We start from the raw sequence: 16,548 nt of genomic DNA on the forward strand, positions 1-16,548 counted from the left end.
TGCTAAATATCCCGGCCTAGGTATTCAGCAACACGCTCGACTCGGTTTTATTTGTTCCATGGTTTGTTTACACCGATTACGTCACTGGGGACTTACCCAATTTGGCCGCTGATTCCATGAGACTTTTTTCATTGGCTTTATTAATGACGCACCCGGCCTCCGGAGCCTTGACAAACTGGGTACCCACAAACAGAGCCACAAACTCTTCAAAATGGCACCTGATCATAAAGGAATTGTTCCTTCTGAACCTTTTGAAGTTGTAGTCAGCAGGGCGAAAACCGCAAATCGCTCACTATTTGGTGACCGGCAAGCTAGAGGTTTTTCTTGAAAATATCTAAAGATGGTGCTGATATAGTGGTTTGAGTGAGGGAATTCGTGGCAAATGCCAGAGTTCGTAATTTTGTCAGTCAGTTTATGTCAAGCTTTATTTTGCAACAAAAAAAAACGGGAGGAAAGATTACATTGTTGATAACTGTATCATAAAAACACATGATGCATCCTATTGGATGTATTTGTATATATTTTTTTTTTTTTTTTCTCATTTATATATTAAAAGGACAACGGAGTAAAACAATGAATCAGAACAAGTGTTTTTGTGTGTGTTCTTGAAATGTTCAAAAAGGGATACTTTTGTAAAAGTGTACTTGAAATGCAAAAAATAGGGTATTTCTTAAGGCTAATTTGTACGCGTTTTCATGTAAAATAGGGGTAAAAAATGACGAAAATGTTCTTGAAAGCGCGCAAAATAGGGGGATATTTTTGACTTAGGGAACGATCATGTGTTACGCCTTTGAATGTTAAGTGACAACACCGGGTTTTGAATACCCTCTATTAGGTTTCAAAGTTGATTGGCAGCATGTTATGTTGAATAACACCTCTCGATCAGTCGTAAATTTCATCCAAACTTGTCAGGTACATGATCCCTTCGTGGAGATGTTAAACAAATACAAAGATTTCAATAATACTTACTCTTATTTTAATTGGGAGAGGGACCTGACCTTGGAATAGATTAAAAGCATTGATCTAGAAACACTGAGTGCATTAAATTAGACAAAACTTCCATGGTGGTGTGGGTTTGAGGTAAATATTGTGGTTGATGAAGATGTTTAAATTTGCATGGCGTCGCAGGATCAAACATTCGTATTGCCATTGAATCGGTGTAATGAAATATTTAGTGTGGTGTATAAAAATAAATAAATAAATATTTTGACACTTGTATGTAACCATTGTATATGAAAATTGTATGTTTCAAAAAGGAAGTTGCATATTGCAAAGATTAATGTGCAATAAGCCCTGAATAATAAATGCAAATAGTACTGTTGGTAGACAGGGGAATACTTGCAAATTGCCAAATAGAGCTAACTTTACAGAATTTGAATTTGAAAGTGGAATTGATTATCGCTCAGGCAGATGTGTTTTGCATTGAATTTAATTTGAACTGTTATTTTGAAGTATTGGTTTTCTACTATAGGTAAATTTATGCTTGCATGTTTGCCTGTGCATGTCATGGCATAATGGGATATTCCAGTCGAAATATACACCCCTATGGAAGACATGATCTTAATCTTCTGCACAGGGAGTGTGACTTTCAAATGGAATTCTCTAAATGGATGACTCCATTTGAAATCTATACCTCTGTGTTAGAGATTAAGGGTACTACACTGATAAATTTGTGTCTATTTTGCATTTTTTCTCAAAACTAATAACACACTGGTAACAAAAGTTATGTATATTATAGGGCAAGGAATACAATTACTACACTGGAATTTCAGTGACCCAAGACAAGCGCTTCATTATTTATGATAAGAAACAAGGTACCGCTAGGATGTACCTCCTTTCCTATCATATATACTGAACCGCTTGTCTTGAGTCACTGAAATTTCAGTGTAGTAATTGGATTCCTTGCCCCAATAATATACATAACTGTTGTTACCAGTGTGTTATTATTTTTTGAGAAAAATGCAAAAATAGTCACAAATTTACTACAGGGGTGTAGTACCCCCTTAAAGCCATGTCAGGGGTATATAGCTTTCAATTGGAATATCCCAATATTAAAGACAGCATTTATAATACAAAGACTTTGATATTGTCACCATCAAGTATATAATATGCAGGCTGCTGTCAAATACGCTACTTGACTAGTTTATGAAATATAAAACACCTGTCACAATGAAGAAGAGTTTTATGAATATTAGGGAGATTCTTGTAATTTACAAGTAAATTGCATGGTTTTATCTTTGTGCAATGAGGATTATATTTAAAAAAAAGGCCCAAAACAGGTGTTCTTACTCATTTTCTATGTACCGTACTGACTCGAGTATACGGTTTTTTTACGTTATTTATTTTTTCGACTTTGGAGTGCCCCTGGACCTAGAGCTAAATGCTAGGATCATTCATGGTTGATTTTTAAAAAAATTTGTAAGCCTATGTGTTTTGAATAAATTTGTACTCATGTCATACTCTATTAATGATTTCAAAATGCATTGAAATTGGTATTTTAAGTGAGTGTGGTACAAGTCCTTAAGATAGCATGTCCGCTTGCACGGGCTTGCTGTTGTAATGTTACTAAGACCACAGCAAAGTTCAGTTTCTACCAAAGTTATATAATTTTCACACATTTTGGCATTCAACTCCAAAAAGATTTTGGAAAAAAAAACTAGTGACAACAACATTAACAACCGCTATCAAATACATCATATTGTGGTCAGCTAGTCCGGCAAGGCCAATACAATACATTGCATCTGGGATGTCAAAGAAAGCAAGATATTTCATCATAAAAGAGCATCAACAACAAAAATTGTTTTAAAGAAGTTGACATCCCTTCACACCCTGCCATATGCCTTTTCCCGGACGAGCCCCCATGAATATATAGGATGTTGCATGCAAGAAATTGATATGTTACCCACTTAAATCCTACATACAGGCTTGCATTCATGCATTCAACATTCATATGCAGCTTAAAATCTAATCTTTTGATTTACTTTTTATCTTTACAGAAACGACATCAATGTAGAAGGAGCAACACACAAATTTGTAGTAGATTTGATCAAGCAAGGAGGTAATGAACTAACATTAACAGTCATCTCAGTGCCTAACTTCAAAGAAGACAAAAGTGATCTACCAAGTGATGAATCATCAGGCTACTCATTTTATGATTACAGTGAGAGGCGGCCTATGCCCATATCAATACCTGATTACCAACATGTAGTGAATCATAGAGGAGATAAATATGTAGTAAGTATTAACCAGGATAACTTCAGGGCCTAGATTTTGACGAGAATCACAGAATCGATTCTCGTAATGATTCTTGTAAGATTGGGTTGCGAGAATCAACTTCTCACATTGTATAATACAGTAAGTGCAGTGACTATGATGGAGTTTGATTCTCGCAAACCAAAACGAAATCTAGGCCCTGAACTTATGATGCTGTCTGATCCCAACCAGGTGAAAGGCAGCCATAGCAAAATTCAGATACAGGCAAAATGGGAGCATAAAAAATAATACATCATACGAAAATTGGTCTTGTGAAAAGTATGCTCTACTGCATGCCACCTCAAGATTGGTAGTCATGGCAAAATGCATCTCTCGACTGCTCAGTGCCAGAAGTGGGTAAGTGCAATAGCTGCCATATGTAGAAGAGTACAATATACTGTGTGTAAATTACCCAATGTTCACAGGGCAGCTATTACACTTACCCACTTCTGGCACTGAGCAGTCGCCCCTGTATGTGAGAGAGCATTTCGATTGTGCCGCCTTCACATATTTTTTTTAGAATCTGGGACGCAATCCTCGGCATATTTTGAGAATGGTGTATACTACTCAATACTCACAGAATAAAGCAGCTCATAGGTGGTATACCCGATTTTACAACCTAGCTGTTGAAAGTATTCAGCATCAAGTAAAAATCCAGGCCTTATAGATTCAAATAGATAATTATGTTTCTTTTGTGGCTCTGATACATGAAGAATGCAGTTTAGAATGGACCATTGGAATACATGCTCCATCCTTGGAGAAATGATGGATACTTGGTATTCAAGGTTAAATGGTATTATTGAAAATTACTTGTCCTCAGCACGATGGCATAGGCCTTTGATTCATGATCTGGCTATGCCATTGTGTTGTATAACAGGGGTAGTGCTAGAACTATACACTCCAATGTCCGCAGGGACCCCCGAACTTGCAGAAAATTAAAAGTTTGAGTCCGGAGTAGAGTTTGGCGTGTCCGAGTGGCACAAATGCAGCATAAATAGTATGTCTGCAATAACGCTAGATTGAAAAACTGGGGGTCTGCAGGGACCCCTGAACTTGCAGAAAATTTTAAAACAGGGGGTCCGAACTCTATTTTGGTGGGTCCGGGACACCAAAAAGCAACCTAGCGCTACCCCTGTAATGTACAACCTAGGCAAGACCCTTCCCTCAGATTTGAGTAAAATCTACATATTGATGTCTGTGCTCTTGACAAGTGCTAGTCAATTTATGGTGATACAGCCATGTATTTCCTTGACAAGTTTCTCTCAAGAGATTGACCTCGATTGAGTTGTTTACTGTAAATGTCACCTTAAAGATCTGAAAACATCATTGGGCTATTCCAGCGAAAATCCATACACCCTCCTGTAGAAGACATGACCTTAATCTTTCACACAGGGAGTGTGAATTTCAAATTGGGTACCCAAATGGGCAAATCCATTTGAAATCTACGTACTCTCCCAGTGGAAGATGAAAGCCGTGTCTTCCATAGGGGGTGCATGGATTTCAACTGGAATAGCCCATTGAGACTGAGCTACTGACCTGTGCTCCCATCTTGTGACGGCAAGATTTCAATTGAGGACTCCTTCAGTTGCAATTAAATCTACAGGTGATACAATTAAGGTAGAATATGATACATTTTGAAACAGATAAATGAAATAGGTGGAATCTAATTGCATGCTATTAATGTTATCATACCAACCAGGGTGCAGGGATAATCTTGAAATACTGGGACAAAAGTGTGACAAAAGAGGTTTATATCCGTGTTCTTTAACCTGCATATCTTATCAGCACCTGCTATACCTTGTTTAAGACTTTCAAAAGAAGTACCTGCATGTGTTACCATGACCGTTTCAAAATAGCCCGCCAAAATCATGCAGGTAACTCTGAGGTTGTGCATTGAATTGGCCTGAATGAGGAATACGAGGGTTATTCAAAAAGTTCTACCTCCATCACATCTCTTTTATCTTGATTATACTCTTAAATCTAGACTTCAAAATAAAAGTTATTTGATGAAAATGTGATTTTTGGTGGTTAAGAAATGTTGGTTAAAGCAAATACAGATTTGGAAACTAGCACCTTTTGTTAGAAATCACACATGAGCAAATGGATAACCTCTATGGGCTATTCTATTTAAAAGCCACACTACCCCTGTGGAAGAGTTTTGAAATATCTACTACAGGGAGAGTATGAATTTCAAATGTAATTTGCACATTAACCAACTCTATTTGAAACTCCCCATCCCTCTGTAGAAGATTTAGGATGAATCTTTCATAGAGGGTGTATGAAATTCAAATCAAACTGCCTAATGTGTTCATTCCATTTGAAATTCATACTCCCCCTGTGGAAGATAGTTCCAAATTCTTCCACAGGGGTAGTGTGGATTTTAAATGGAAAAGTCCAATACTAGGACAACATTGCAGTTTTACCCCATGTGTCACCATTTAACTGAAAATTGTGAAATAGGACATTTGAAAATGGTTCTTCCCCAATCATGCTCAGTGCCCCTCTCCACCAAAAGACTCATACACCTCTTTAAAGGGTGAAGAAACTCCCTAAAGAAATGAGAGATGGGCAATAAGAAGATGGACTATGTATAAGAGCTTATAAGAATAGTGTTTTAATAATAGAATGCCCTGCAAGTCTAAAAACTTGGTGAAAAGAAACTGAACAAAAAGGTGTTGTTCAATGATGTTTTAATATAAAAAAATACACTGACGTTTCGTACAAAAGTACTTTAAAAAAAAAAAAAAAACTAACAACTAACTACTAACAACACCTTTTTGTTCAGTTTCTTTTCACTATTTACCATGCAATGTAACGTGGGACTCTTAACGTTTTTCTAAAAACTTGGTGGGAGCTCAGCATTGGCGACAAATGTGTATTGAATTTCTCTGTGTGGTCAAACAGACACAGATTTGTGAATCTGTATCCAACCAAACATATTTACAGCTCATTTTACTGTAAATAAATTTGGAACGAACTGAGAGCACTTAGATAATATGCATACACCTGTAACTAGTGTTCGGTAATTGGCACGTGATGATGTGACACTGTCTTTTTTGCCCTGACATCTCTGGGGAGAACCGACCTAGATTGAGAAATCATGCTTAACCAGTGGCTCGTATCTTGTGTTTGGTTGAAAATAAACGAATGTCATGGATGATTTGGTTAGCAGAAAGTAGAAGCCAATTTAGGAGCAACTGGGGTAGGAGAATGTTGCTGAAATATCGGAAACAATGACAAATGACAAATCATTGGTGATTTGGTTAGCAGAAAGTCGAAGCCAATTTAAGAACAACTCGAGAGAAAATGAATTATGAGAAACAATAGTGTGACAGTGGGCAATTGTTGATGGCCATATGGGAGGTATAGGGAAGAGAGAATTGTCATGTCAGCCAAGAGGGGGTATTCATTCACTGATGTTGGGAGTAATAAATGGCACACCTTGAAGAAAATTTTTCTCTTTTCTCAGGTGGGCACAGGGGAATACTGAAAGAATAATACACTTAGGAGATCATTGTCATGCCTTTTGAAAGAAGAAACCATTTATTTATGCACCAGGTTTTGAATGTAGAGATTCTGTTGGTATAACTCCTACCTGGGTTTCAATACATTTACCAATAATCAGACACATCTAAAACATGTCAAATATTCAAAACGTTTGAGAATGGTTCTTGACTATGCTGCCTCTGTCAATTTGGTGCTCCACAAGCTATAATATGCCAAATAATCTTATCAATTTGACCTGACATAGATTTCAAAATCCTCTCAACATACACAATGGGCCATACACATCTGCATATTTATGCTTTTGTACCATACCAGCCTTTTCTGTCAATTTTCTTACTCATTTGATGCTATAATATGCCAAATAATCTTATCAAATTGAACTGGCACAGATTTGTAAATCTGCTTAATCACTCGACATACTTGCAGATCATTTTGCCCAAACAAATTTTTAATGCTCTTCATCTCGGAGAACAAACTTACGACAATAATATACATTTACCTGTTACTAGTGTTTGGTAATTGGCACATGATGATGCTACACAGCCTTTTTTACCGTGCCATCTTTGGGGAGAGTCAACCTAGATTGAGGCTTCATGCTTAACCAGTGGCTTGTATCTTGTGTTTGGCTGAAAATAAACGAATGTCATTGATGATTTGGTTAGCAGAAAGTAGAAGCCAATTTAAGAACAACTTGAGGGAGAATGTTGATATAATTATCGGAAACATTGGTGTGACTGGGTAATTGTTGATGGTGATGTGGGAGGTATAGGGAAGAGAGAATTGACATGTCAGCCAAGAGGGGGTATTCACTGATATTGGGAGTAATAAATGGCACACCTTGAAGGAAATTGTTCTCTTTTCTCAGGTGGGCACAGGGGAATACTGAAAGAGTAATACACTTAGGAGATCAGTGTCATGGATTTTGAAAGAAGAAACCATTTATCAATGCACCAGGTTTTGAATGTAGAGATTCTGTTGGTATAATTCCTACCTGGGTTTCAATACATTTACCAATATTTAGACTCATCTATAATGTCAAATGCTCCAAATTTTTGAGAATGGTTCTTGACTATGCTGCATCTATCAAATTGGTGCTGTACAAGCTATAATATGCCAAATAATCAATTTGACCTGACATATATTGCAAAATCCTCTCAACATACAAAATGGGCCATGCACACCTGCATATTATGCTTTTGTACCATACCACCTTTTTCTGTCAAGTTTCTACTCATTTGATGCTATAATATGCCAAATAATCTTATCAAATTGAACTGGCACAGATTTGTAAATCTGCTTAATCACTCGACATACTTGCAGCTCATTTTGCCCAAACAAATTTTTAATGCTCTTCATCTTGGAGAACAAACTGAGAGTACTTAAGACAATAATATACATACACCTGGTACTAGTGTTTGGTAATTGGCACATGATGATGCTACACAGCCTTTTTTACCCTGTCATCTTTGGGGAGAGCCGACCTAGATTGAGGCTTCATGCTTAACCAGTGGCTTGTAATCTTGTGTTTGGCTGAAAATAAACGAATGTCATTGATGATTTGGTTAGCAGAAAGTAGAAGCCAATTTAAGATCAACTTGAGGGAGAATGTTGATGTAATTATTGGAAACATTGGTGTGACTGGGTAATTGTTGATGGTGATGTGGGAGGTATAGGGAAGAGAGAATTGACATGTCAGCCAAGAGGGGGTATTCACTGATATTAGGAGTAATAAATGGCACACCTTGAAGGAAATTGTTCTCTTTTCTCAGGTGGGCACAGGGGAATACTGAAAGAATAATTCACTTAGGAGATCAGTGTCATGGATTTTGAAACAGGAAACCATTTGTTTTGCACCAGGATTTGAATTTAGAGATTCTGTTGGTATATTTCCTAACTTGGTTTCCACATAAATTTACCATAATTATTAGAGGCCCAAAATATGTCTTATGTTCAGAATGGTATAAATGCTGTATCTCTCAATTTAATTTGGTGTTGCATATATGAAGCTTCATTAAACAAACAGGTTCTTGCACAATATCAGTTACCATTTTGTCTTTCTTTCTTGGATGCTATAATATACCATCTAAGTAATCTTGTCATATTGTTAATTAATGCTCTTCATCTCAGGGAACTAACTGAGAGTACTTTTAAAAGACGGGATAATATACAATGTATATTATACATACACCTGTAACTAGTGTTCGGTAATTGGCATACGATGATGCAGCACTGCCTTCTTTACAGTATGGGAGATTTGATTTTCAGAGACCTTTGAAAACAAGCAATAAATTTTGCCTTTCTGATAAGGGCACTGCCTGATGTGTAGCCATATTGTATGTGTAAAATATACTACTTAAATTTAATTACATATTCACAGAATAGTTGACATAGAGATGATTAGTTGAATGGCTATATCACAGCTGTGTTCTGGGGGTTTTGGTTAATTACACATTGTGTATTCAATGATGTATGACATGCATCTTTGTTTAAATGAACTTTTTATTGTGTTTGTGCCATCATTCACAATGTAACAACTACACCAGGCACAAAAAGAAACTCGTCAGTTATATTCATCCTTGCTGTTCAATAACTTGATAATTTTGGATTATTCTGAAATATACATTTTGTTAATTGGACTTTTGCTTTCTCATTTGACACCCTGTTCGTGAAAAACGAACAAGAATTGACCAAGATATGCGCCTCCAAAGCCTCAAACCCCAAAATCAAAAGTTGAAATTTTCAACGATTTTCAATGGGAACGCATCGTTGTATTGCACATAAGCACCACGGGCCAATCAATAAAGCACACAGTGTAACAGGCACAATTGAATCGTTAAAATTGCAACTTTTCATTTTGGTGTTTAGAGGCGCATATCTTAGTCAATTCTTGCTCAATGTTCACGAACAGGGTATCAAATGAGAAAGAAAAGTCCAATTAACAAAATGTATATTTCAGAATAATCCAAAATTATCAAGTTATTGAACAGCAAGGATGAATATAACTGACGAAGTTTCTTTTTGTGTCTGGTGTATTTTAAACTGTTGCGATTTGGTAGTTCACAGCATCTTGTGAATGCTAGTGAGCTTTTGCAAAATTTGCATTGATCATTTCATAGTGAGTGTGTAGAAGAATTCAAATATCACAGATATACTTTTGTAGGTCCTGGGGTGCTTTAGTTATGTTGTAAAGAGGGCTGAAACAACAACACTTTTCTAAAACATACATAACTCATTAACAACAATAAATCAAGCAAGTTTTCAAAGTACAGTATTTGATTTGTAGAATAAACTTTTGCAAAACATCAGAGTGTAATATATTGATTTAGATAATGAAAATCGATACATACCTTATGTACCTTTATAACGAGTTGTATTTTGTGTCAAATATTTTCCCTAAAGGACCCTACAGACTTTTTAGTGGATGTAGAATATTTTATGTAACATATCTACATTATTTAATCTATTCCCATTATATTTCCAGTAATGTTTAGGTTCTAACAAATGTTTGATAAAATATTGATTGACTGATTGCTTGATTTACATTTTTGTTTTCCTACAGGTATACAATGTTTATATGGCAGGTAGATTACTATGTGCACATAGATACTCAGAATTTTCAGCAGTTCACAATGCTCTGAAGAAAGAATATGTAGATTTCCCTTCCCCAAATTCCCTGGCAAATGGCCTTTCAATTTATCAGAACAACAGCTGGACGCAAGGAGAAGAGGATTGGAACAGTATTTAGAAAAAGGTAAGAGAAAACAAATAGGTTTGCATGATTAGGTTGACTATAGTAAGCAAAAGAATTAAGGTACCAGTTATGTTCACCCCCTGTATATCCTAAACAAAGACAGATATGTCATAATTGGAACCACTTTGAGCTCGAATTTAAGACCTCATTTGTCGAAATCATTCAAGAAATAAAGACACAACAATCCCAAAACCCAAGGAAGATGCAAATTCAAAAGCTGCAGTTTGCCCCATTGCATGCCCTATGCGAACAAGAGAACTAGCGCTGTACTTCCATTGATTCGCACGTTAAAACTAGCATCATGCTTTCATTGATTAGAACACAAACTGCAACTTAAGATTTTGTTTCTTCCGTAGGTTTTAGATCACCATTTCTTTAATTCTCAATCAATTTCAACAAATGAGGTCTTAACTCAAAGCTCAAGAGTACAGATATTGGCTGCTTGTTTTAAGCATTCAGTTCAATTGACATATTTGTCTTTGTTTAGGATGTACAGGGGTGAACGTAACTGGTACCTTAGGGCTCATATTGAAATTCCCTTACACAGGAAGGTGTGCGCCATCCTGCAACTTTCCTGTGCTAGCCTTCTTTTGTTAAAATCCTGGGCAGGGTGTATCACTGTCACTGATGCATATAATCCATCCGTTTTATGACCGAGCTTTCCTGAAGCGCGTTCTTGCCTTGGAATCCTGCCTTCTTTCTGTGTGAAAACGTGGTAGGGTATTTCAATGTAAGCCCTTAATTCATTTGCTTACTGTATTTAGTCTTAGCCACAACTAATAGTGCAGGTAGTCACAAATGAAATTTAAATTGCCAAGTGTAAGCCATGTGCTGATTCAAGTTTTATGGCATTACGTATTGAGTGGACGTCATGTTACGGTCACCTGGGTTGAAGTACGCTTGAATGCGTACAACAAACTGATTTGTAATACAATCCTACCGTGGTGTAATTTATACTGTAAAATATCCAGGCATTGTCACACTATTAACGATATAAACATGTGTACAGTGCTGCTTTCATGTATGGTTATGTACAGACCTGTATCGTGGTTGTTGTGTTTGGTGCAATTGTAAGCACCTTCAAACAAGAACATAATATGGTATTTTAATCGCTATAGTGGACACGCATGGAGCCTGCGTTCACAGTTTTTTGATAGGGGCAAGAGATTGCAAAATAGTGTAAAGATGCTCTTTTATAATAGAGCTGACCTCATTTGGGGAGTTTAACATGGCAATTGACTCACTTCAGGTTCATAACTTCATATTTCATGTTCTTGTTTGATGGCGCTTTGTGTAGGTAGGGTGTATTTATTGGTGCTAGTAATCCTAGTAGGATGGGTGTTTAGGAATGTGTACGGAAAATTTAGGTGTGTATATTGAGCATGTATATGAAGAGCTTATTTCCAAACTGTGTTAAGGTTGGTCTGAACCCTGGAATTATGGAAACTTTCGGACCTCATAACTGCTAAATTATTAGTCTAAAGAATATAAAAGTATACATTTTAGAATGGAAATGACTTGATAAATTCATCTGTGAGGTCCAATTTTATAAACGAGATAAAAATATCTAGGACCCGTATTTTTTTTTTTTTGAATTTTGACCAACTTTGAGAAATTTGCACCAAAATGGTCAAAAATGCAAAATTTTCAAAAAAAAATCATAAAGCCTGATTTTCGCCCAAATTTCAAATATTTTTGGTGAAGTTGGTCAAAATTCAAAAAAAGTTTCCATAATTCCAGGGTTCAGACCAACCTTAAGTCCACAACCCCATGTGTCTCACTTACTTGTGTGATACAATCACAATTACTTTGACAAGTTTGAAATTAGCAACAATGAGTTGTACCATCAACAAGCCATTGCCATTGTAACAATGCTGCATCACAATGTGCAGACTATTGTTCTCATTTGCGAAACAAAGGCCTCACACAGTATTGTTAAAGCATCCATCCACTGTTTGCTTTGTAATGGTGCATCCAACTGAAATTATACAGAGCATCACAACCCATTGCAATATTGCACAGGTAAATCAGAAACATGGGTTTGTGGACTTAACATGGTTAGGAAATAAGCTCTTCATATGTGCAAATTGATAGAAAATTGTAACATAAGTTGCACTCAAAAACACAATAAATTTTTGTGTAAGTCGACGAAAAAAAAGCCCCTGTTTTTACCGGTGGACGGACTTTTCATGTAGCATTGGTCAGAACTTTAGGTTTTTTTTAAAGCCCCTGTTTTCATGGGTGGACGGACTTTTCAAGTAGGGACTTTCTTGTTTTTTTCTTGGTTTTTTTCTTGTGGTTAAAATGACCAAAAAATATCACCAAAAGCTTGAAAATGTGCCAACATTTTTTGCAAACATTTTCAGTCAAAATCAATAAATTTTGGCCAAATAATGGTTGATTTTACATGATATTTTCGTCACCTAATGCCTAAAGACATAGCATTTACAACACAAACATAGTGTGTTGCAATATAAACTTGTGCTAAATTACATGTAACTAACTTGCCATGTTCCTGATTTATGGTATTCAGGTATCCATATATGTCTAAATTTTCTTGTCTAAAATATACATGAAACAAACAAACAACCAACCAAGCAAAAAACACCCAAATTTTCAGTATGAGGTTGAGATATGCAGGGATGTGAGAGTTCCTCTTTTCAGCTGATTTCCTCTTTTTTTGTTGCCAAAATTTACGTGTTTTTCTTTTATTTTCAGCCCATATTTGGCAGTTTTACCCTGATTTTACGCTGTTTTTAGTGATTTTCCTCGTTTTTGGTCTGTGGCCTCTCACCCCTGGATATGGTTAGAAATAGTGCATGTTTTCTACCTCAAAGATGTGTCTGCGATTAGTTTTTTTTGTCTGCGGTTGTAATGTAAAAAGAGAGCTGGGCTTTAAGTCTGGATCACTGATGACAAGTATGAGATAGAAAGCATGCATTTGAAATGAAACCCTCATCTCTTGACTAAATGTCAAAAGGTACGACTAACTGTCAGCATTTAGACTTGTTTTCAAGCAGGTATATAGGTTTTAGCTAATGGACTAGTGAGAAAACTTGATATCTGTCAAGATGGTGTGGTTAGTTTCCTGGTTATTTTGATTAAAAAGTATCTTATTATGAACATCACTGTCAGGAAAATTTTGAAGTGTTTATTAGATGTGTGAGAGCAGCATGTATGTGTCTTACAGTGAGTACATGTCTTTCACCTTACCAGTGCTACTCATGAATATTAGCTCAATGACAGCGGACACACAAAAATCGAGGACATCCACAGTTTTTAGACCCTGCTCAATAGAGGGTGACAAACATTATCTGCTGATCTGCATGAGCATTAATAAAAAGGACCTCGATTATGGGTGTAATGTGATACCTGTCCACGGTCACATATGAAATATCAAACCGGTGTGTCCATACATGTAGTGTGGCGATGCAGTTTCAAATTTGTGTGTCTTCCATTTTGAGGTTTAAAATCAAGGGGGATAGATGTCCTCAGTCCATGGAGAATACAGGTGTGGGGGTGTGTGTGCAAGGTTGTTGGGTGTATGTGTGTGGAAGGAGAGAGTGCATTTTTGTGTTGTGTTCAGGTATACGCAGAATAAATAGGCCCACCACTCACAAATATGGTTTACTGTAAGCCTATAATTATTAACTTTGTGCTGCCAAAAGCATAGATTTTCTGCAAGTAGATACCCACACTGAATAGTATTATGGCTGTTGAGTTGGTAACCCTGCTCAGAATACTTCCTCTATAAGCAAACTATTTTGAGAATTGAATGATTTGACAAATTATTCACATTGTCTGGGCCTCCAAAAGCCCTCACATTGGGCATGAGAAACAAGTCCTGCCACTTACAAGTCGCAAAACATCAAGTAATATCAAGCCCACAATCATGACATCCTCTTGATGATTGAATGCCAAGTGGCAAATTATTCACATTGTCCAGGGCTGCGGCTTCATGTAAGCTCTCCCGCTGGATATGAGACGCATAGCCTGCAATTCTTGTAGTAAAACATTACCACTGATCTATGTATCAAGCCTACAATCATGTCATACTCTCTTGATGATTGAATGCTTTATGACAAACTATTTACATTGTCCAGGGCCAGGCTTCATTAAGCTCTCCTATTGCACATGAGAAACAGCCCACAATCATCTCTTGATGATTGAATGCTTTTATGATAAACTACAGTTTGTCCACTCTGAAGTACAAAGTGACAACGCGCATGTTTACAGTGCGTTAATAGTGCGTAGTGCTGCGTCTCTGCTGCAGGTATGCGTGCACAATGTGTGCGTCTGCGTCGGTACTTTGTACTTGGTAGACTGACTGTAGTGTACACATTGTCCAGGGCCAGGCTTCATAAAGCTCTCCCATTGGACATGAGAAACATGTCCTGCAATTCACAAGCAGCAAAACCAAATGAAGAGACTACCAGAAGGCTGAGGCAACCATTCCTTTTAATGTGGGCAGCTGTGTTTTCCTTTGGATATACTTCAGAAAACATTTTCCCTAAAAATGTTGTCAAATGATATCCTGTCTGAAAATGATCAGGTCCCATCAGTTGTCCGTGCTATTGATTCAAGTAGTACACATACACAGAACTTGATATTTTATGAAGTCAAATTTAAGCTTTACCAATGCAATGTTGGCCTTCATGCAGGGGGTATAGGATATGCAACATGTGACTTACGAGGCTGACAAACCTAAAAGTCTGACAGCCAGTTCAAAATATACAGTTAGCAGTTACAAATTGAAAAACAATATACTTATTATAGTGGGTTACTTTTCGCACCCTAGCAATTTTGCTTACATAACACATTTTAATTGTTTTTAAAGATTTCATGATGGTGACATCATAAATGGCAATATCACATCTGACCCCCTGGCCTTGAAGGCAGATAATGCTGACCTTGACTAGTACCAAATATCACAATTCTATGTTATCATCAAATCAATATTAATTGCATGATAATATCGCTTGTTTAAATTTTCATCTATTTAACATACAATATGACAGAATGCAATGTGCATCGTTTGTATCACAATATCACCATTCAGCGTGTGGTTTTGTCAGTGTGAGGCATTTTGTGTTGTCTTGCTACTCTAAACCAATTTTCCTCCGAAATTTGAAAATAATGTATATCCTTTGATTTTAAATTAGTGAAAAATATTGATTTAGCAGGTCTAAATTTAGCAGTGTCTATATAAATGATGCCAGCAGTAAATAGAAATAATGAATCTGGGGAAAAGGGCTTTGACATTTCCTACTTGGAGCATACATACAGGCATATATGTATGCTATACCATACGTACAGCAGAGAGGAAGAGAGGAGGGTGGAATTAGTAAAGCAAAATGAAATAGGGTGTTAAAACATTTTGTGGCAACTTTTAAACATGTTATGAAACATTTTATTACCTTATTTTTATAACATTAGAACAAAAATGTTTTCTGGCAAGCTTTGTCGAAACTGTTAGTTACAAAGATTGCATGTGTTATTACAAAGAGGGATGAGAGAGATTGCAAGGAAATAATGAAAGGTGACTTGAGGTGAAAGGAAAGATAGATGTGATAACGGTGATAGGCAGGATAAGAGGTTGAAAAAGAAGAGAGATGACAGACTAATGACGTCAGACCGACAAACCTACAGACAAGATGAGGAAAGTGAGATAGATCCAGGATCCAGTGTCTGGATTCTTACTGAAAAGGTGGGTACAAGGATCAATGGCATATTTGATTTTGAGTGCATTTTCAGGCTTTTAGGTTTATGTTTTAGATATTCTGTCAGGTGGAGGGTGGAGTGTTGTCATAAATTTGCATATTCCTCAATCTTCCTTGGATAACTGGAGTGAAAGATTTCTGTTGCAGTGAATGGGAAAGTAAACAGAATTTGAAGCAGTAGCCTTCTTCTTCTTCTTTGTGATACATGACGACAAACAGATTAGTCCATGTGGAGCCACGGTGAGGGTAATATGGTCATGGACTAGTTTGGACTCTTCGCCGGATGTGATCTAATACTTGGGTCTTAAGAGTTAATTG

The 16,548-nt window shown here is 36.7% G+C and overlaps 1 protein-coding gene across 1 annotated transcript in view; it reads left to right on the plus strand.

Moving 5' to 3' along the window:
- The window catches only part of LOC140171199 (sorting nexin-27-like), a 153,747-nt gene that overhangs the window by 77,148 nt on the left and 60,051 nt on the right, over nt 1-16,548 (plus strand). The window contains 3 exon segments of the mRNA XM_072194412.1: nt 2,997-3,234; nt 10,319-10,415; nt 10,418-10,510. Coding sequence (XP_072050513.1) covers nt 2,997-3,234; nt 10,319-10,415; nt 10,418-10,510 — 428 coding nt within the window.

The sequence above is a fragment of the Amphiura filiformis genome, chromosome 15 (genome assembly GCF_039555335.1).
Source record: "Amphiura filiformis chromosome 15, Afil_fr2py, whole genome shotgun sequence".
NCBI classification, from domain to species: domain Eukaryota; kingdom Metazoa; phylum Echinodermata; class Ophiuroidea; order Amphilepidida; family Amphiuridae; genus Amphiura; species Amphiura filiformis.